Source organism: Lepidochelys kempii, chromosome 27 (genome assembly GCF_965140285.1).
Source record: "Lepidochelys kempii isolate rLepKem1 chromosome 27, rLepKem1.hap1, whole genome shotgun sequence".
NCBI classification, from domain to species: Eukaryota; Metazoa; Chordata; order Testudines; family Cheloniidae; genus Lepidochelys; species Lepidochelys kempii.
The window spans coordinates 17,526,326-17,548,004 of record NC_136406.1 but is presented as its reverse complement, the minus strand read 5'-3'; the positions used below and the strand labels follow the sequence as shown (position 1 = coordinate 17,548,004).

Below are 21,679 nucleotides of genomic sequence, written 5' to 3'. Positions count from 1 at the left end.
TTCATTCCAAATTTTATTGAGGTCACATTAACAGCAGAACATTTAAAAACAGAACAGGACACTGGGTCTAGGAACATTTGATATTGCAACAGACACATAGATCAGGACAATGGACCTTTGGTCTTTGTGGCACCAACATTAAATAGAAACAAAAAAGGATTAAAAAAATAATTTATCCCCAGGGTGTGTGGGTTAAATAGACATAAATAGAGCAAGGGATCTGGGTGGCGTCCAGCCAAAAATCTGGACAGAATGAAATGAAGACAGAGTCTTCGGCTGAGCTCAGAGGGGTGTCCCATTCCAGCAGGAGATGCTGGTCCTGAGGCGTCATCACATGCAGCGGGCTGCCTGCAAACACTTCTGGGGATGCACGGCCGTCTGTGGGCCGTACATCTTCTCCGCCCACCTCTCAAAGGCCGTCACCATCTGCTTCACCACCTCGTTGAAGAACAGGTTGGCCAAGTGGGAATGCAGCAAGGACTTGAACTCAAAGGAGACCTGGCAAGGAAACACAGATCTTAACGGGGGCTGCCCTGGGATCTCTGGCCAGGCAATTAACCGTACTCCTGAGAACCAGGGCAGGAGTTGCCACGCTTTGCCCAGCCAGCGGCTGCACGTGATCAGCCCGAAGATGCAGCAGATTGCAGCTGCCCTCGACTTCCTGCAGAATGGCAGCCTGCCAGAGCAGCAGGCTGCAGCATCACTGGGGTGGCCCGTCTAAAGCATTCGCTAGCCACACACGGCAACCCCCCGTGAAGGAAGGAATGCTCTGTGCAGGGCCAAGCCTGCCTCTTCCACCCCCAGCCCAGGCTGCCTCGGGGATTGGCACAGACAGGAATACTCACATAGAAGTCTAATGTGCAGGTGTCCGGCTGCCCCGGCAGCCCTGGGCTAAACCTCCACAGCGTCTCCAGGTGGCTGAAGATGCGGCTGTCGCTGCATACAGCCTGCAGGAGGAAAGGTGGCTCGGGTCAGCTTCATCCTACAAGGCTCTCAGCTGAGCAGGATACATTTCAACCCACCCACACCCAGGAGCCAGGGCCACCCAGCCAGGGCCACATGAACGAGTCTGAGAATGTGGAATGGGGTTACACCCGCTGGGCAGTAACATGCGAGCCCCCATCCGTAGAGAGGCTGGGGCTGGCAGCTTGCTTGGGCAGAGGTTCCTCATCTGGCACCTGTCCCAAGCACTGACTTATTAGTGGGACGTCAGCATATCCTCAGCCCTGATCTGCCTGGAAATGGACCCATGCAGCTCAGAGCCAGATACAACCCTGGGGCTCCTCGGAGCCCAGCTGCTGCCTCAGCATGAGGGGTGGGGGTGTGATGAGAATGGGGCAGTCGGGGTCACAGCCACAAGAACACGAAGCCTGGGAACCACAGCAGCCTCTTCCAAGACCAGTCTCTGAATTTAGGTGCCCCGGCTTGACATGCCTGGGGCCAATTATCAGAAGTGTCGAGCACCTGTAGCGAGCTCAGAGTGCTCAGCACCTCCCAGCTAAGCCCAGGGTGTCTGGCCCTGGGCATCCCCACAAACCCCAGTTCCCTGGTGGCCCCTTACCCGGATCTGGTGCTGGGGAGTCAGGGAGATTTCAGAGACGTAGCGCTCCACGACGGGCGCGAAGCCGACCTCCAGCTCTGCCCGCGTGAGCCCTTTGCGGCAGGACAGGATCTTGGAGCGGTTGCACCATGGCACGAAGAGCTGGTAGCTCTCCACGTTGGCCACCACGTTGTACATCTGCTCCATCGAGTAGCTGGAAGAGAGGGGAGACGAGCCACCTGTCAGCAGGTGCCGGGGGGGGTGACATTTCACAGAGTAACGTGCAGAGCACCTGGCGAGGGGGTCGTCAGGCTGGGAACTCAGCCACTGGCCTGCACCCTACCCCCGTCCCTGGGCAACAGGCCCCTGCCACTGCCCACCGGAGACAAGTCCCCCTTGGGGCGCTGGGGGCTCACACGCTGAACACACACCGGCCCGACGGGAGCGACTCACCCCAGCACTCGCGCTTCCGCGTACTCCATCCGCCGGGCGCCCAGCGGGGCCGCCAGGTTCAGGAAGGTCCGTGCCGGGGGCTGCGGCACCCACACCGGGGCGACAGGCGGGCGCTTGGGGGCCTGCAGTGTGGCCAGGATCCCACGGGAACTTAAATACCTGAAACGCAGAAGGCCGGGTACAGGGGGGGTGAGCGCACATCCCGGGGGCAGGGCAGCCTCACTGGTGTGGAGACAGACCCCGGGGAATCACCGCCACAGCCCCCCCAGCACTGGGCCCCCCTCCAGCGCAGGACTGAGCCCCCCCACCCGGGCAGGACTGGGTCCCCCCACCCCCAGCCCCCCCTCCAGCGCAGGACTGGGTCCCCCCACCCGGGCAGGACTGGGCCCCCCCACCCCCAGACCCCCCTCCAGCCCAGGACTGGGGCTCTTCTGGCGCCGGCTGGGGGGCAGGACACCAGGGGACGGTCCCGGGGGTCCCACGTGGGGCGTCCGCTCCGAGGGGTCGGGCAGGGGCCGCCCCGTCCCCGGGGCCCGGGACCAGGCGGCGGCTCCTGGCGGCCCGGCCGGCAGCCCGGCCCGGCCCTTACCGAGTCCCGTCCCCGGGGCGCGGGCGGCCCCCAGCTCCCCGCAGCGCCCGAAGGAGCGCGGCTCCCCTGCAGCCGCTCCCGGCCATGGCTCTCGGCTCGTCTGGCCGCGCCGCGCCGGCCGGCCCCGGCCCCCGAGCGGTGGGTCCGCCCCGTGCCCCACGGGGCGGGGCTGCGGCAGGGACAGCCCCGAGTCGGGCGCCCTGGGGCCGGGGGAGTCCGGGGCAGAGGGGCCGGGGCAAGCGGGGCCCTGGGCAGCTGTATGGGGGGCAGGTCTCAGGCTGGGTGTATGGGGGGTGGGGGTCTGGGTCCCAGTGAAGCTGTATGGGGGCAGCAGGGTGGGGGGCAGGTCTCAGGATGGGTGTATGGGGGTTCTTGGGCCCAGTGAAGCTGTATGAGGGAGCAGGGTCGGTGGCAGGTCTCAGGATGGGTGTATGGGGTCAGGGTCTGGGGCCCAGGGAAGCTGTACGGGGGGTCTGGGTCCCAGTGAAGCTGTATGGGGGAGCAGGATGGGTGGCAGGTCTCAGGATGGGTGTATGGGGTCAGGGTCTGGGGCCCAGGGAAGCTGTATGGGGGAGCAGGGTGGGGGGTAGGTGTCAGGGTGGTTGTATGTGGGGGTCTGGGCCTAGGGCAAGTATTGGGCTCACTAAGGCAAGAAGTGGGGACACTCTCCCTTTCCTGGTGCTGCCTGGGTCCAGCCCTAGGCCAGAGATGGAACTGTGTCATGGGTTTCAGAGTAACAGCCGTGTTAGTCTGTGTGAGTCCTGTGTTCGCTGAGTGGGGGTGGGGGTTAGTGTGTGAATACAAGGGGCGAATTAGAGAGGAAGCTGCCTGCAAACACCAGGGCTCGTTTTAGGGCTGCAGCGAGACTGGACCCAGGGAACATTTCCCACCCCAGCTCTCGCCCCGGGGGCAGGAATGAGACACAATTACTGTCTTTACAGCCCTGGAACCTAAAGGCCTAGGCAAAACTCCAAGCTGATCTCCAGGGGCGCAGAGCTGGCCCCAGCCCCAGTCGGTTTTTCCCCGCTAAACCCTGCGCGAGGGTGGGTTGTGTAACAGACACTTTACAACCTGGCTTCCGCTGCAGATGACTCACACTCCACCGATGTAGGCCAGTCCAAGGGAGCGGGGATTGCGGACAAACAGCCTGGCCAGACCTCCCGGCCCAGTGTCCTTGGCTTCTCCCTCCCTGACGTAGCTGCAGCAGACTCGGGCCTGGGGAAGGAAAGAGCCTGCTCACTGCAGTCTGACAGTGAAATTCCAGCTGAGGTTTTCATGAGGCGTCTCCACAAGCTCCAAGGGCAGGAATCTCTCCAGGGAAGAGCAGCAGCAGCACCGGGAGCCAGTCTGAAACCCTCCACTGCTGCCACTCTGCAGCCAGCATCAGGGAAACCATGTTCCCCTTGGCTGGAGACAGAAGGGACAGGCCCCGGCTGGGCCTGCTGGCTGGGCCGGGCTGAAGCTCAGTATCACTCAGCCCTGCTTCCCCTCTGGGCATCTTGTAAATCACCAAGAGCTGAGAGACAGTAGGGTGGGATGTTTCCTTCACTGACCCCTTGGCGATGGACCCACCCGATCCTCAGAGATGAAGCTTCTGTGACCAGAACACAGCTTGGGGGGAAGAGTAATAGGTTTGCTGGAGGAGAAACAGCCTGATCTACTGCAGGGCTGAAAAGAGTGTGAACCGCGAGCCCGCTCCCGCCCAGTAAGGAGCAGTCAGCTCAGGGTTTGTCTGCATGGGAAAGTTTGACCAGTTATACCAGTATAACTAAACCAAGAGTTGTTCCAGTATAACTCCACATGGACCCTCACAGTCCACTATCCAAGTGACTTTTTCAGGTTAACTTAAAGCCCTGTCTAAATGTCATAAGCAACACTGAAAAAAGGCACTGGTACCCGGGACTCGAGTGGCCACAAGGATGGGGCATGGTGTCACTATACGGTTACAACTATGGATACCAAGCAGGAAGGGGCTGCCAGTGCTTTGGAGGACAGGATTAAAATTCAAAATGATCTGGACAAACTGGAGAAATGGCCCGGAAGTCAATAGGATGAAATTCAATAAGGACAAACACAAAGTTCTCTACTTAGGAAGGAACAATCAGTTGCACACACAGAAAAGGGGAAATGACTGCCTAGGAAGTACTGCGAAAAGGGATCTGGGAGTCATAGTGGATCACAAGCTAAATATGAGTCAACAGTGTAACACTGTTGGAAAAAAGCAGTCATCATTCTGGGATGTATTAGCAGGAGTGTTGTAAGCACGACACAAGAAGTAACTCTTCCGCTCTACTCTGCGCTGATTAGGCCTCAGCTGGAGTATTGAGTCCAGTTCTGGGCACCACATTTCAGGAAAGATGTGGGCAAACTGGAGAAAGTCCAGAGAAGAGCAACAAAAATGATCAAAGGTTTAGAAAACATGACCTATGAGGGAAGACTGAAAAAACGGGGTTTGTTTAGTCTGGAGAAGAGAAGACTGAGAGGGGACGTGAGAACCATTTTCAAGTACATAAAAGGTTGTTACAAGGAGGAGAGAGAAGAATTGTTCTTCTTAACCTCTGAGTTCAGGAAAAGAAGCAATGGGCTTAAATTGCAGCAAGGGCGGTTTAGGTTGGCCATTAGGAAAAACTTCCTGTCAGGGTGGTGAAGCACTGGGATAAATGGCCTAGGGAGGTTGTGGAATCTCCAGCACTGGAGATTTTTAAGAGCAGTTTGGACAAACACCTGTCAGGGATGGTCTAGATAATACTTAATCCTACCTTGAGTGCAGGGGACTGGACTAGATGACCTTTCGAGGTCCCTTCCAGTTCCATGATCCCTTTAAATTCACACCTTGGCTTAAACCAGTATAACTTTCCTTCCCATGTAGACAAACCCTCAGACGCTGAAGGGAGTGGGGGCACGTCTTCCCTCTATTGGTCTTTGGCCAGAGGAATTGTATCTACTCTGCGAGTGACTTACAAGTGGGGGGAAGGAGGAGGATGGGCAGCTCTTCTGGGTTCTGCCTGGGCGGTGGAATGTTTGCCCCCATACCAAGGAACACACAAGGGGAGATTAGAGGTGCTGCTTCTTACGTGGCATCTTGATTATTTGCACCCATTGCAGCCCATTCTGAACGACCCCCTGCTACTCTCTTGGGGGATGAATGGTCCTTTTGATCCACCCAGGAGACCTCTTCGTCCATCCAAGATCTTTTTCTGCCTTGTGTTCTTCTGCCATCAGCTTTGCCTTCAAGTGCCCATAAACATGCATCACCCGCTAGACCTATTAACACGTGCCTTGCACTAGAGGTGTTAGGGGGAGTAAAATGATTCTCAAATCATTAGCACCAGCAAGAGTGGCATGTAATTTAGGGCCCTCTGCTCAGTGGGGCAGTGCTGATCACCGGGTGAATGAGCAGCTCCCTCCGCTGGCCACCTGGCACAACTGCAAGGTCTATTTTTTAAAGTTATTGATAGCCACAGACAGCAGCCGGGGCCAGGGCCGGATCCTGCAAGCTGCTTTGGTGCTGTCAGTTGGGTGTAATCAGCACTCTACTGCTAGGCACAGAAGGGCAGGTCCTGGGAGACTTTGGCTGGACTAATGCAAGATTCAGAGCTGGCTGGTTAGGGCACCGTACAGACTCGCCCCTCAAGCACCAAGCTGAGCACCTAAGCCATATCCAGGGCTGTGAGAGAGCCAGGAGTACATGCTGGGCATGACACTGAACACAAACTCAGCCCCTGCAGATTCCAGCCCATTGGCAAAGCTCCTGCTGCAAGGACTGGTGATGGCAGCACCACATCCGAGTGGCTCCTACATCACCCCTTCCTCACTGCACCCAGGATCCAGGGAGGAGCGGAGGGGCATGGCTGCTTTGCGGCACTAGTGTTGTGCGATTTGGATCCGTTTCCCTGCTGCTCAAGAGTTCTGCATGGGGGTTTTGTATCATCCCCATGAACAGCCTTAAGCTAACTTCAGCTCAGGCTCTGACAGCACCAGGCTGGCATTGCTCAAAGAATGGGAAAAGCCCTCCGGGGTCCCCCTAGTTCAACAGGCCTCCGGTCTGGTGCTGGCCCAGGGCTCAGCACCTGTGGACACAGCTGTCCCGGCCACTAGCGCAGGAGCCTGCATGGCACGGAGCGACAGCTGAGGGCTAGTGAAGCTCCCATCGCAAGCCAACAGGACTCTCCCCCCCGGCGGGAAGAGCTGCTTTCCCTTAGACCACCGGCACAAACGCAGCCTGCCTGGGGACAGGCCCTTGGGCTCGAGGTGAACAGAAGAAAGAGGCCTGGCAGAACAATTACCACACGGAGACAGACTGTGCAAACCGGACCTTTAACTGGCACATGCCTGCAGGGTACACAGTACGCCCAGCTCTGGCGAGCCATACCACGGCGGCCCATCCACGGAGACAGGGGGACAATCGAACAATACTGATCATACAAGGGGGGTGACTGCGCTCATGTCACCACTCCGCACAGCGTAACCCAAAGATGATTAGGGTGGCAAATGGAGCTGGGCCTCCCCCCGGGACGTGCTGTGTGGCAGTGTTCTCCGGCTCCTCTGAGACTGCAGCCTCAGAGGGTGCAGGGGACACCGGTCACATCAGGCCAGTGCTGCTGGTGCCTTCCTGGCTTGTGCCCATGCTGCCCCTCACTGCCCTTTGTTCCCGCAGCAGGGTACTGCCTCTTGGTCAGGGCCTTTGGCAGCAGTAAAGCAGGACGTCTCTGCCCCCAGCCCCTTCCCCTCCACACCAGACGAGCCATTTTAACCACCCAGCTGAGACCTGAACTGTGCCCTGCTGACTGACGACGTGGGATGCTAGAACACGGTGTGAGATACACAGCTGGGTCCAACGCGCAGGCACTCAGCCCTGGCAGCAGGACCCAGCAGTGCTGTGATTCCCAGTCTGGCTGTGCATGAAGATGAGACGGGAGCGATAGGAAAAACCACCAGGTCCCAAGACTCTAGTCTCGGCCGATGCGCTGCTGCAGGAGGGCCCAGGCCTTTTCCACCTGCCAGAACAAACATGGGACAGTAAGTCAGGGACAGCAGCAAAAAAGGGCACCAAATGCAGCTGTGCCAGGGCAGAGATGGGCACAGCCTACTAGGGCACTGGCGCAGGGACAGGCGTGATCTCCACTTACAGCGCAGTATGCACAAAGGCCCAAAACCTTTCACTCCTTTCAGGCTGTTTAGGACTCATGACCCACCGGTGGGGCGGCTCTGCCAGGGGTGGCTGCAGCACAGACTAGGATTTGGGGGGGTCTCACTGGCCACTCCACTAACCCCTGATTCCGCTGAGCTAATGCTGCAATTGGGTATCTACCAGAATGCACGGTTTTTCAAGGAGACGACCCTCACCCCAGGAAGGAAAGAGACCCAGCAGCCATAGCTCTTCCATGGGGAGAGGGACACAGAAGATCCCTAGCTCCTTATCTGAGCCCGCTGTAGGGACCAGACACTCCTTAAGCCCCATTTACACTAGAGCAGAACAACGCTCCCACCCGACCTGATCATAATAGGGCGAGCCGTGGGAACGCAGCTTGTCCAAGGCTCTAGGGTCGCATAGGCAGGATTCTTACCTAACCACATGGTATCTAGGTGCCCGGCTGAAGCTGCAGTTTAGGTAGGGTTTGCATCTCTGCCACAGGGATGGACCCCAGCGGCTCCCCTCCATCCCTGCTGGCCTGTCCTAGGCAAGACAGCAAGCACTCCTGGATCCCCAGCCGGGCAGACCCTGGGCTCTCACCTGTTTCTGGGTTGCCTCCGGCTCCCAGAGGGTGTACAGCACGACATGGGACTGCTTCACCCTCTGGCTGCTGTTCAGCTGGCTCTGTAGCCTGTTCTGAGCAGCCTCTTCACTCAGCCCATCTCTGGCCATGATGCGGCGCAGGGCCTGAAAAGACCAAGCGGGGACGTTCACTTCCACGCGGGCACATGAGGAGCCAATCACTAACAGCAAACGGCTGGGGGAGGGAGTCGCCTACCTCCTTCTCCGGGACGCTGGCCATCCATACCTCATGGACCATGTCTGTCCAGCCAGCCTCCAGCAGCACTGCAGCATCCAGCACGCACACCGCTTTACCTGTGGAACAAGGCCCTTCCCCGTGAGTGCCTGGGAACCATAAGCACGCACTGTTCCCTGGGGCTGTTTATACAAGCCAATCCAAGCAAGCCTGAAATGGCATAAGTTCCTGCAAAGTGGCAGCACTGACATCTTACCGCAGAGCAAGAGAACCCCGTGCAGAAGAGAAAGCAGCAGGCCCCAGACTGTTTCCTGCCTAGCATGTGCACACAGGCTGGGCCGGGCCACGGGAGCGTCTCCAGGAAAATGCCTGTCAGGCTAGCAATGCTCCAGGGGCGTTCCATTTCCCCAGGAAGCTAGAGGAATTCTCTCCTAGGGAAAACACATGCAACACCCTCGCTGCTGAGATATGGTATTACAAATGCACCCATAGCCTTCTCTGGAAAGGGATGGCGGCAGAGTATCCAACCATTTAATGCAAAGGCTCCCATCCAAGTCTGGCAGCAGTTTGGCCCCTGGCACTTACCCAACTGCAGGGAGCAAAGGCTCCGAGATGCAGTGGACGAGCTCCCAGTAAAGCACAGAAAGGTTTGAGCTGGGAAAACCTAAGAGCTCGAGGCTGATCAGGAAACAGATGCAGCTGCAGGCTGGGGCTTAGGACAGCAGGTACCCAGGGTCTCTGGACTGTACGGTGGTAATAGGATGATGTGTCCCAGTCCCCTTTGGGTTCAGAGGGGAAGATCACGCTCACCCTGCACTGCCGCTTCATTCAGCTGCCTCTTTGTCATCTCAGCGATCACAGGCCACACGATGTCTGTGAGACACTTTAACTGCTCCTAGCAAGGGCACATGGCTGGACTTCAGTTACTTGCTTTCAAATATGATCAAGTGACAAATTTCCTGGGTAACCCAGCAAGGGGAGTCGCCCACAAGCATCCCTATTGCCCCCTCCCCCCAGGGCCCCACGTTTCCAGCTGGCTAGGTTAGCCCCCAATGGAAGATGGTGATGCTGCACTAGGAAGCAAGGTGCTCTCCTCCTCTTTCCTGCCCTGCAGGGAACAGATTCTCTGAGCTGCTCCATCAGCAGTAGCCTGATCTCAGTCACTGCAAGAGCTCAGCTGAGAGGCGCTTTGCAAGGATCTATCACGATGTAACAGAGGAAGCTGGGGAAGTGGGAGTTGCAGTCCAGGCCTCAGCAGAAAGGTGTCCACACAGGGCTCTGACTCAGACAAGCCAAGAAGCGACAAGGTCATGGAGACTGAACTCCCCTTCCACACCTCAGCTTCAGCTCAAAACCCAGGGTGGCTAATCTCCCACTGTTGGTCTGGCTAGTGAAAGGGGGAGCACAGGAGCAGACCAGTGGTCCATTCCCATCACCGTGTTGGCTAACTCTGCTCAGGGAAACCCCAGGACACAGAGGGTCAATCAGCCTGGGCCACATCTACACCAGCGCTTAGCCCAACACTGGGAGATGTTGCCCTGGAAGTTGGTCTCTCCCGGTAGGCGGCTTGTGCTGCAGAGGGGATCCAGGTCTCCAGTGCCGCCAACACCTTCACACTAGAGAAAAAACAGCCTGCGGGAGCCGAGGAAGGGAGCAGCAGAAGCACGGAGCGGAAGACACCAAAGCCTTGGCAGCAGCGGGGACAGGAGAGGGGAAATATTGACACTGAGCTGGGCGGGTTTTACCTGGTTTCCAAACACTTTGGCCCCAAGGATTTTCCTGTTAATTGTCCCATCTTCATTCAAAATGTCTGGAAGACAAAGAGCAAGAGGAAAAAAGGACTCAGAGCTCCAGCACTGGGGAAGCAGGGGCTGCTGAATGGTGTCTCTGCCTGGCATTCCCTTAAAGGGAACTGCAAACAAGGTTTCAAACCCTGGGCTTCTTTAAAGTGTAGAGAGGGCAGGAAAGGCCTTTTTCCTTCACCTTGAGAACATTAGGAATGTCAAGTCCAGTCTTCCCTGCTCTAGCTGGAGAGCTTGTCGGAGGGCACAGCTACGGAGTGGGAGGTCTCTCACTTTACCGGAAGTGTCCTTTCTCCCTATGTATGGTTCATTAGGCAGCAGAATTCAACAGCAGTTAAAAACAGCTCAATGATCTCCCTAAGAATCTCTCCCCCGCCTCCACTGCTCAGCTTCCACATAGCACGTCACCAGGCACCACCGAGACCTGAATTTCTTATGGAAAAGACAACAGATTTTTGGACAACCTTACAGGCCCGTCTCTAAGTCCCTTTCTCCTCACCTTCAGGTCACTTTTAAAGCAGCAGGTGGCCAACATGCTCATGGCACAGCATAGCTCTCATCTTTAATACAGAGGCAAGGCCTAAAAATGCTACAGACCAATATGCTAGGTTTCATTTTAAATGAAGCACATTCTGCTTGGCTCAAACTAGATCAGTGGTTCTCAACCATGGGTACACATACCCTGGGGGTACGCTGAGGTCTTCTGGGAGATCCATCAACTCACCTAGAGCCTAGTTTTACAACAGGCTACATAAAAAGCACTAGTGAGGTCAGTACAAACTAAAATTTCATAGGCAACGATTTGTTTATACTGCTCTGTATACTATACACTGACATGTAAGTACAATATTTAAATTCCAATGGATTTTATAATTATATGGTAAAAATGAGGAAGTCAGCCATGTGTCAGTAATAGCGTGCTGTGAAACTGCTGCATTTGTATGTCTGATTTTGTGAGTTTTTAAGTGAGGGGAAACTATGGGGTCCACAAGACGAATCAGACTCTTGAAAGGGGTGCAGGAGTCTAGAAAGGTTGAGAGCTGCTGAGCAGGAGCACTGAATGCTGGGACCTCTGTACTAAGGAAGAGGGCACCTGCAGCTGGCACCATTTTCTGCCAGTCACCGGCAGCCTTTGTGCTCCCACAACTCTGCTTGCAACACAGTCCTTAGATCATTGAAGCTTGGGTGCCCTTGTCCTACCGGGTTCCTACCAAGCAGTTTAGGCTTCCAAATCAACCTATTACCAAAAGAGCTCTCTGCCAGGAGCATCCTCTGTATCCCAAAGAGCTGTTTGTTTGGTTCTGAGACACCACCTAGGGATGAGTCAGCCAAGAGACAAACTCTAGTTGGCCTGGTGTTTTCCTGCTTCAGTTGCAGCGAATACCCAGTACAGGGAAGCACAAGTCAGCGAGCACCCTGGGTCCAGGGCAAATAACCATGGGTGCTATTAACAGCCAAAGGGGTCAGTGAATAAGAAAACTAGCTCCAGCACTTCACTTTCAGACATTAGCTCTCCACATCCGCCTTAGCTGGGGAAGTACAGGGTACGCTGACTGCTCCCAAACCAAAGGAGGGAGAGATCTGGAACTCAGATGTGTTCCCATAACCTTTGCTGCCCCGGTGTTCTATGCAGAATTTGCTGGCTGTACCTTTTCCGAAGTCCTCCACCACCTGCTCATATGCAGGGCCACCGGGGGCATAGGCTTCGTGGCCAAGTTTGTCAACATCGATGCGGAAAGCTCCCAGGTGTTCCAAGTGTCTGGCAATGGAACTTTTCCCACTTCCAGTTCCCCCAGTCAGACCGATCACATAGGGGCGAGAAGGCCGCGCTGGGTCTTTCTATGCAAAGAAGAGTTACAGCATCAGAAGATTCCAAAGCTACTCAGCGCTGTGGGGGGCCAGGAAGGGTTGGGGGGAAGAGGCCCTGATCGTGACTCCCCATGAGCTCTGAGGAAGGATGTGAAAGCTGATGCAAGCTGACAGCTCCTCCCTGGGACCATGAGTAGAGACATGGTCTGGTCTTGGTACGTTCCATGGATGCCCCTGAAAGGGAGACCCCGGCACACCCCAGTGTCCACCACACCAGGCTGCCACATCTCCTCCAAAACCCGCTCAACATCCGGCGGCACTTCTCCCTGTGTTTAGTTACAGTCACAGGATCCAAACTAAGCCCGGGAATGTCATCGTCAACCTCCTTCTGGCATCAGGTCAGTCCAGGAGGATGCAGTTACAGGGCCCTTTCCCCCAGAACTCATTCAGGCAGGCAGCTGGGCCGAGTTCTTTTGGACAGTGCCAGCTGACTCCAGCAAAGGGCCCTGTCCAGGCCCTCTGCTCGGTGCCCCCTTGTGTTGTCTCTATGTCCCTACTCTCATCGCTGCCCTTGTTATTTGACCCAGGACATGCGGTTGAGCTCTGTTGCCTTTGTGTCACCCCTCTCCTGGAGGGGGAGCCATTGTTGTTTCTGGTCCCCACTCACTGGAGGTCAAGTAGACCAGCGCCTCTCCCCAGGGCTAGAAGCCACACAAAGCCCTACAAGCCAGAGGGCACTTGGCAATCAGACTGGAGTCACTGTTGCAGAGCCTCCAAGTTACTGTGCCATCCTACCTGTGGTGGCTGCAGCAGTGTTCCGAGCAGCCTCTGCCGGATGCTGGAGGAGCTGATCTTTTCCTCTTCATTCTCTCCATGCCTGGGATTTTTAACCAGCAGGATCTCATGGAGGGCCAGTTCGGAGAGCCCCTGCAAACAGAATGTGCAGCACAGCGCGGTCAGAAGGTGGAGAGCCACCAGCAGCCCTTCAGTTAGACCAGCCCCCAAGCAGAGTCACAGTGAAGGCAGTGTCTTCACACCAAGCTCTGGAAGCCCTCTGCAGTCAGCCGGGATGTGGGCAGTTCTGCAAGGAGGCTGGAGGTTGCTGCCTCTCACTGATTAGTCCCCACCTGCCTGCGACTGGGCAGTGCTACAGGCCACTGCTGGGCAAGGACTGGGATGACAGAAAGGGACTCTGGAGTCAGGCGTGAAAGCAGCAGCCAGAGAAGGGGAGGGTCTCTAGGAATCAGGAGCCACTTTCCACCTACAGGACACAGCTCCCCTACTATCCTTTGGGCCAGGCCAACCAGTAATTGCCTTGGCCCAGGAGAGAGCTCCCCTTGGGCAGGCTATTCCAGAATTGTCCATTCAGGGGATTCATGCACTGGGCACCAGCTGCTGTTGGAGACAGAAATCCCCAGCTGGGCCCAGGGCCCATCTGATGGGGCTGGCAGTTCCTACACATGACAGTGGACAGAGAAAGAGAGCCTCAACGGGGACTGCTGAGCTCCCAGGTGCATCACTGGAGTGCTCCTGCTCAACCAGTGAGAAGAGATGACAGGAGGAAAGGGTCCCCCTTGGGTAGCTTCCCGCACTGCTCCCGAGGGGGTATGGCTGGAGGGGCAGGGCTTTATACCTCATGGCATGAGCCACAGATTGGGGGAGGTTTCTGCAGAAGGCCAACCCCAGTGAAGAGGTACAGCCACATCCTCCCCCAGATTGGGGCTGCCCTTAAGGGGCAGGGTCCCCGCCATGGAGGGGCCATCTCTGTGGAGCTCAGAGGAGAACAGAACGCAATAAACTGTTTGGTCCCATCTATCCCTTGCACTCTCCGCTCACAGCTATCTGAGTTTTCACTCTTTTCCTCTGGAACAGCTGCACCCTCCCTTTGCAACACAGTCAGGAAGGACAGCCAGCTCATGAGGGGCACTGGCAGAGTTGAGTTGGGGGGGAGAGGAAGCCCAGGCCCGGAACAGCAGGGGGAGTGCAGATCAGGACTAGTGTTCACAGGAACTGTCAAACTGGGGTGCTTGCACAGCACCTGCTGCCCATGCCTGGCTTTGTCAAGAACTCCCAGGCCCTCACTTTCAATGCCACCAGATTTCGCCACACAAGTAAGGAATGAATAGCAGGAGGGGGTGTATTCCGCTAGGTCAGCTTTAAAGGCATTACATTTTCAAGTCTCTTCTTGTTCACGGCCACCCCTCCCTTGCGGGTCTCCTCACTGACTACTATACACTCCAGGTCAGGGTCCGTTATCGATGGGCCATAGGGGTCTACCAGAGGCACAATGTCATAACGCAAAGAGGGCTTCACGTCCACCAGGAACTCACAGAGCTTCTCCGCTCGTTGCTCATATGGTTGGATCAGCTCCTTCAGCATCTTATCTGGAAGGGAAGGGAAGAAACAGGGAGGAAGCAACAGTGTGCAGCTCCCCGCACCCAGAGCTAGCAGCAAATAGTGACAGTTAAAGGAGAGGCCAACAGAGGCTTTAGCAATCTCTAGAATGATCTGAGCCCTCACTTCCCTAGTGCCCGAAGGACATTGCGCTCCCCAGGTTTCTGTGCATTGAGCCCTCACTTCCCTAGTGCCCAAAGGACATTGCGCTCCCCAGGTTTCTGTGCATTGGAGAAAGGAGCCACTCTGGCAAGATGCTGCTGCTGCAATTCCTTGGGTTTGCTATCAGAGGAGCATCATCTCTGCACAAAGCAGCAGTGAGCACAGACAAGTGCTGCTTGGCAGGGAATATTTATCTCAGAGGGCAGCACATCCATCATAAAAACACAGACAGCAAAACACGCTCGACACAAGCAAGATACCAATCACTATGACAACCCTCCCCCACAAGTGATGGCCCTGGGACATTCAGACATCTCATCTTTTCACCAGGGATGACATTCCACCTTGGCTCAGGCAGTGGGAGTAGTCTGGTGAGTCTCACTTATCAGCTTTGGCCAGTTTCCAGTTCTCAGGCACAAACCCAGGGCTACTGCTTGTGCTCGCAGTACTGCCAGGGAAGGGTTAGCAATACAAACCACCAAACACTGCTAATTCTATTAGAAGGTTTACAAAATCTCTTCATAAAAGCCACCAAGCCTAACTGCTGGGCCTAAATGACTCTCCTGTCTTGTTAATAAATGATGCTTCTAAATTACCACTGTGCCCACATGGTTCAAATGTGCTTTACATCTCCTCTGATGTGAAACCTACTCTCCCCTTTCATCCTCTCATGTCATCTCCCCTTTCCCACAATTTACACACTCCACCTTTAAAGAAACTAGATGCTTAGACAGCACACCCATTTCAGAGTCCATGAAGGCTGGTCCTAAGCTGGCCCAAGGGAAATGCTACAGAGTGATACAAACAGCTCCCTTCCCTGCCATCGGGAGCAAAAGGACTGGAGCAGTGACGGTCCAAGGAGAACAAGCATAACTGGGGTTTTGCTTCCTAATTTGGGAATAGGATTCTCACTCACTCTCCAGAAGACCCTTGTCGGAGAGACCAACCAAAAGCCGGTTCTCAGCCAGCAGGCAGCATGCACTCAGAAGGATCTTGTGAGCGTTATGGAGTCTGTCGAAAGTGCCCCCTACAACGACATCGCTGTAACTCTGCAGGGCCCCGCCATCCGAGTCTGGCTCCCAAGGGGGCAGCTCGCTCTCGTCCATCGTGGGCTCATACTCTGGGTACAGCAGCACAGAGCTGAGATTGGGCCTGCAACTGTAAGAGCTGGTGGCATAACGCTCCAGGCACTGCTTCACCGGGTTGTACTGGCCCCCATCACTGGTCTGGAAGTCGGTCAGGATCACCTCGGGCGGCTGAGAGAGGTTCTGCACGGAGGAAAGCGACTGTGGCGTCAGGCTCTGGTTGCGGATGTTCGTCAGCAGGACCCGCACGTCGAGGTGGCTGTGGGTGTCAGCATCCACATACAGCTTGTTGATGAGGCTGTAGACCTCGGGTGTGGCTGGCACGTACGTGGACCTGGGCTGGGAAGAGCCTGTCAAGCTGAGGCCTGGCTGTAAGTGAATGTACAGCGTGTCCTCCACGATCCGGGAGGCCGAGGCCAGGATGGGCACAAGGCGCAGAGATAGGGCAGAGAGCGGGGCGGTGAGCACCAGCAGGCCGGAGTGGAAGACAGACATGGCACCTGGAACGGACACGCAGGAGCAAGGGAGGGGGTTACGCGGGTGACAGCAAAGCGTGAGCTCTAGTGACCTGGTCTCTGAGCGTCACTAACCCCCAGCCTCACCACCCAGAACCCACTGTCCCCAGCCCCCCGGCCCCCGCCACTCTGCTCCCAACCCCCAGCCCCCCTGCCCCCATCCCCCCACCCTCTGCCACTCTGCCCCCAGCCCCCCGCCTCACTGCCCCCAGCCCCCCCACCCTCTGCCACTCTGCTCCCATCCCCCCCTGCCCCCACCACACTGCTCCCAACCCCCAGCCCCCCTGCCCCCCCATCCTCTGCCACTCTGCCCCCAGCCCCCACCACACTGCTCCCAGCCCCCCGCCTCACTGCCCCCAGCCCCCCCACCCTCTGCCACTCTGCTCCCAGCCCCCGCCACTCTGCTCCCAGCCCTCCGCCTCACTGCCCCCGTCCCCCCCACCCTCTGCCACTCTGCTCCCCGCCCCCCTGCCCCCATCCCCCCACCCTCTGTCACTCTGCTCCCATCCCCCCCTGCCCCCACCACACTGCTCCCAGCCCCCCGCCTCACTGCCCCTGTCCCCCCCACCCTCTGCCACTCTGCTCCCCGCCCCCCATCCCCCCACCCTCTGCCACTCTGCCCCCAGCCCCCACCACACTGCTCCCAGCCCCCCGCCTCACTGCCCCGTCCCCCCCACCCTCTGCCACTCTGCTCCCAGCCCCCGCCACTCTGCTCCCAGCCCCCCGCCTCACTGCCCCCGTCCCCCCCACCCTCTGTCACTCTGCTCCCATCCCCCCCTGCCCCCACCACACTGCTCCCAGCCCCCCGCCTCACTGCCCCCGTCCCCCCCACCCTCTGCCACTCTGCTCCCCGCCCCCCTGCCCCCACCCTCTGCCACTCTGCCCCCATCCCCCCTGCCCCCACCACACTGCTCCCAGCCCCCCGCCTCACTGCCCCCGTCCCCCCCACCCTCTGCCACTCTGCTCCCATCCCCCCTGCCCCCACCACACTGCTCCCAACCCCCAGCCCCCCTGCCCCCTCACCCTCTGTCACTCTGCTCCCATCCCCCCCTGCCCCCACCACACTGCTCCCAGCCCCCCGCCCCCCTGCCCCGTCCCCCCCACCCTCTGCCACTCTGCTCCCCGCCCCCCTGCCCCCATCCCCCCACCCTCTGCCACTCTGCTCCCAGCCCCCCTGCCCCCCACCCTCTGCCCCCCGCCCCAACCGGCCTGGCCCGGGGGGGCGGCTCAGGCCCCGCTCGGGGTGACCAGCCCGTAGGGGGCGGCAGGCGGGGAGGCCGCGGGGGATGCTGGGTAACGCGCCCCCCCAGCGGGGCCAGGGCCAGGGGGCGGGGCCGCGCTCACTCACCGAGCGGCCGGGCCAGGGTCCGCCTCTCGCCGCCGCCCCGCGCCTGACCCGGAAGCGCTACCCCAGCCCGCCGGAAGTGTGTCGTCGCCATTTTTAAAATCTCCGTTTACAAGAACAATTTTATCGACCTTCCGGGCGACCTCTGACCCCCCGGGCTCTCGCGAGAGGGGGCGCGACTTCCGGGGGGCATGGAGGCGGGCTCACGAGGGCGAGGTGGGGCGGGGTTCCTGCAGGGGGCGGGGCTAAGGGGAGAGGTGGGGAGGGGCTCCTGCAGGGGGCGGGGCTAAGGGGAGAGGTGGGGAGGGGTTGCTGCGGGGGGGGGGCTAAGGGGAGAGGTGGGGAGGGGTTGCTGCGGGGGGGGGGCTAAGGGGAGAGGTGGGGAGGGGTTCCTGCAGGGGGCGGGGCTAAGGGGAGAGGTGGGGAGGGGTTGCTGCAGGGGGGGGCTAAGGGGAGAGGTGGGGAGGGGTTCCTGCAGGGGGCGGGGCTAAGGGGAGAGAGAGGTGGGGAGGGGTTCCTGCAGGGGGCGGGGCTAAGGGGAGAGAGAGGTGGGGAGGGGTTGCTGCGGGGGAGGGGCTAAGGGGAGAGGTGGGGCAGGGCTCCTGCAGGGGGCAGGGCTAAGGGGAGAGGTGGGGAGGGGTTCCTGCAGGGGTCAGGGCTAAGGGGAGAGGTGGGGAGGGGTTGCTGCGGGGGGGGGCTAAGGGGAGAGGTGGGGCGGGGCTCCTGCAGGGGGCGGGGCTAAGGGGAGAGAGAGGTGGGGAGGGGCTCCTGCAGGGGGCGGGGCTAAGGGGAGAGGTGGGGAGGGGTTGCTGCGGGGGGGGGCTAAGGGGAGAGGTGGGGCGGGGCTCCTGCAGGGGGCGGGGCTAAGGGGAGAGAGAGGTGGGGAGGGGCTCCTGCAGGGGGCGGGGCTAAGGGGAGAGAGAGGTGGGGAGGGGTTCCTGCAGGGGGCAGGGCTAAGGGGAGAGGTGGGGAGGGGTTCCTGCAGGGGGCGGGGCTAAGGGGAGAGGTGGGGAGGGGTTCCTGCAGTGACCCCTCACCCCACTTATTTTAAGATGGACTGAGCTGTATTAAAACTGATAACAGCAGGGAGGGTTTTAAACACGGGATTGAAGCAAATGCTAGTTGCCTTGTGTAGGCGAGAGCAGCAGAAATGTACCCTGGGGAGGACAACCCATGCTGTGCTGTTGGAAGTCAGGGCTCCCTACAATGTCCCTTAAAATAAAACTTTGTCCCTTATGTTTCATGTGATATTTCCATCCAACAAAGGTGGTCACCCTACCTGGAGGGGGAGTAACTAATGGTGGAAGTTAAGGATGGGGCTCTTGACAGGGCAAGTGGTAGGGGAAAAGGGTGTCAAGATGCCCCCATGTCACGAAGCATCACCAGGACTACCCTGCCAAGTGGGATGGGAGTCCTGGGACCCATTTAGGGATCTGAGGGCCTTACAGACCCTGGGCTGGGAGCTGGCGGTTGGGGTCAGTGGTCCCTGCTGATCCACTGCAGCTCACTGTTAAGGGAAAAAAACAATTAGCTCTTGCTCTCACCCCTCTAGGTGCTTGATTCGACTCTAGGATCCCACAGAGTTCTAGATTCAGAGTCCAATCTACATGGGCATCTTTTACTGGTGTACAGAAATATAGCTCGAGCTGGGTGCCTCCGGAGAGGGACCCCGCCCCACAGAAATTGCAAGCAATTATACCCTCTACAGTTGGTAACACCGCCCTCGCCCATGTCCAAAGTCCAATCCCCTAATTTGAGTAGGGGTCTCTGCTCTTTTCCATTGGACAGTTCTGTTGCTGAGTGGACAGTCCATTGCCGGGTGCTGGATTTGCTCCGGGAGACAGTCAGTCCTACTCCTTGCATTTTTTCTTATCTCCAGTGATAACGGGCAGTCTCAGCGGGTTTTGAAGCTGCTTCTTCAGCATTCCTCTCAGGTCAGCTTGACCTCAGCCTAAGGCTTCAACTACTTAAATCACTTATGCTAAGTTATAAGAACAAACTTATTGAACATCATATAAAATAGCATATAAGCCCTTTTTTATAACACTCACCAACCTGCTTGTGCTTGGCTCAGACCGATCACAACTCACTGGAAACCCAGAAGGTGACACGGAGACACTCAGCTACCTCTGTGACAATGGAAGAGCCGACTTTCAGAGATCCACCCTCTAGCCACGGAAAAAGAGAGGAGGTCTTGAGCCCTGCTCTGGAACCCCAGTTTGCTTGGGAACCCATCCAACAGACCAGAAATAAACACCCTCTACAACAAGGAACCCTAAACCCACCCCAAGAGTCTGACCCCTGTTCTTCCCCCATTAGACGTGATTTTTTAGCCATTTAGATGTCACAGCATCGATGGTAACCTAGAGGCTCACCTGTTTCATTGCTTCTGGAGCCAAACTCATTGCACATACCAGGGGCTCCTTGCATTCCTCCATTCCCCCCCACATGCGCCTTCTGTGTCACCCTCCTCTCTTCAGTGACCCCCTGCACTTTCTCCCCACCCACTTCCTCATGCCAGGGACTCTGGGTGCCCTCCCTTCCCCCATTGCCCCTCTGACACATGGAAGGGGCTCTTCATGCCTCCCTGCTCCCATGACCCTCATACCAGGGTTCCCTTTCCCACATGCCAGGGATGCTGTTGTGCACCCCCATTCCTCCCACTATTCTTATTTCTTTCTGCTCTGCTGACCAGATGCCAGGGGCTCCATGACCCCCCCTCCCCATTCTCCCCTTTTGCTTTTTCCAGTTTTTCCCCAAATCAACAGGGGTCTACCCATTGGTGCTTAGAACATTCCCTGAACCTTCGGAATTGATCAGACCCGGTATTCAAAAGTCATCGCATTACAGACAGGAAAAGGCCCTCGAGTCGCTTCGCCAGGCCGAGAAGCCTCTTGAGCAAGCGACTGTGTTGTCTGGGGCTTGCAGCTGACCTATACAGCACCTGCAGGAGCTTTTCAGCCACCTGGAGTTGGGCGCGTGAAGCTTCTCCGCAGAACAGGCCAGTAGTGCTGGAGAATGGGCTCCGGGATGGGACAGGATGTGTGGGTGACACTGAGGGAATGAGTCCTGTGAGTGCCGAGGCTTCTCCATCCCTAACTACTGTGTCCCTGCCTAGAGATGAGGCTCTGGGAACAGCCTTTCCCACCTGGCCTCAGCCCTTTCTGAAACCGCTTCTTTCCACACTTAGGGCAGCTTTCTTAATGCTTCAGAAGACATTTCTTCTCCCTGCGTGGCCCGGGCCAGGCCTTGGTACCAGCGAGCACACTCTACCTCCTTATCTCACTGCAGAAACAAACCCAAATTACTCTGATAACCCTCTTCTGCAGCACCATGTCACATCCTTGCGATGCCAGGCTGCAGGACTGTGCCCTGCTCCGGTGCATTGGCCTGGGGAATTCCTAACTGCAGGGGCCCGGGAGGGCTTGTCCAGGGCAGGGGGTGAGATCAAGGCAGCAGGAGCTGTCGGGCAGGGGGATGGGGAAGAAACCTGCCCCAGGGATGGTGCTCTCTGGGGCTCTGGGCAGAATCTGCTCTAAGTCCTTCCATGATAGCAGCAAAGACACGAAAGAAACCTACTTTTAAAAGGTCCAGACAAAATTTCTGAGTTCAAGCGCTGAAGCAGGAGCTCCAGGTGTCCCCAAGAAAGACAGGGGAGGCGGGCAGTGACCAGATACTATGGTGATGGGTGCACTATAAACAGTAGGTAGATTAGATAATTGTGATGATGGAGTGGCGGCTACTCCATCCTTAAGGATGCAGCAGTGTTCTCATTGTATAATATTAATGCTTTCCTCACTCCCGGGAGGTAGCTCAGGGATGGTGGCTATTTCTTGTCTGGTCTTTTCAACACATAATTCTGAATTCTCCTGTTTGTGTGACAGACAGTGTGAATCCTTCTTGCCGAATCCTGGAGTGGTCCGGGGGAGGGGGGAAGGAGCAGGTATCTCACGTGCGGAGACACAGCCAAATGGCAGCTATTCACAAAGAAGGTGACATGACAAGCGTTAGAGAGGAGAATTTATTGAATCCAA

At 57.5% G+C, this 21,679-nt stretch overlaps 2 protein-coding genes across 6 annotated transcripts; both read right to left on the bottom strand.

The window, feature by feature from the left end:
* LOC140904095 (coenzyme Q-binding protein COQ10 homolog B, mitochondrial) lies at positions 1 to 6,791 on the bottom strand. Of its 2 annotated transcripts, XM_073326398.1 has the most exons (6): positions 5,657 to 6,791; positions 3,654 to 3,797; positions 1,994 to 2,152; positions 1,562 to 1,754; positions 846 to 947; positions 1 to 498 (listed from the first exon to the last, which is right to left on the bottom strand). In XM_073326398.1, exons 1-6 carry the CDS (start codon positions 5,764 to 5,766, stop codon positions 331 to 333), a joined length of 876 nt encoding a protein of 291 aa, XP_073182499.1. In that variant the 5' UTR covers positions 5,767 to 6,791; the 3' UTR covers positions 1 to 330. The 2 variants fall into 2 exon arrangements, with proteins under 2 accessions (XP_073182499.1, XP_073182500.1); XM_073326399.2 differs by lacking the exons at positions 3,654 to 3,797; positions 5,657 to 6,791 and adding an exon at positions 2,583 to 3,625.
* An 89-nt stretch (positions 6,792 to 6,880) lies between these two features.
* COASY (Coenzyme A synthase) lies at positions 6,881 to 17,755 on the bottom strand. Of its 4 annotated transcripts, none has more exons than XM_073326393.1 (10): positions 17,649 to 17,754; positions 15,617 to 16,285; positions 14,314 to 14,528; positions 12,940 to 13,071; positions 11,985 to 12,174; positions 10,279 to 10,343; positions 9,344 to 9,428; positions 8,555 to 8,652; positions 8,317 to 8,463; positions 6,881 to 7,579 (listed from the first exon to the last, which is right to left on the bottom strand). In XM_073326393.1, exons 1-10 carry the CDS (start codon positions 17,737 to 17,739, stop codon positions 7,532 to 7,534), a joined length of 1,740 nt encoding a protein of 579 aa, XP_073182494.1. In that variant the 5' UTR covers positions 17,740 to 17,754; the 3' UTR covers positions 6,881 to 7,531. The 4 variants fall into 4 exon arrangements, with proteins under 4 accessions (XP_073182494.1, XP_073182495.1, XP_073182496.1 ...); XM_073326394.2 differs by lacking the exon at positions 17,649 to 17,754 and adding an exon at positions 17,510 to 17,609; XM_073326395.1 differs by lacking the exon at positions 17,649 to 17,754 and adding an exon at positions 16,522 to 16,543.
* Between the last annotated feature and the right edge of the window lie 3,924 nt (positions 17,756 to 21,679).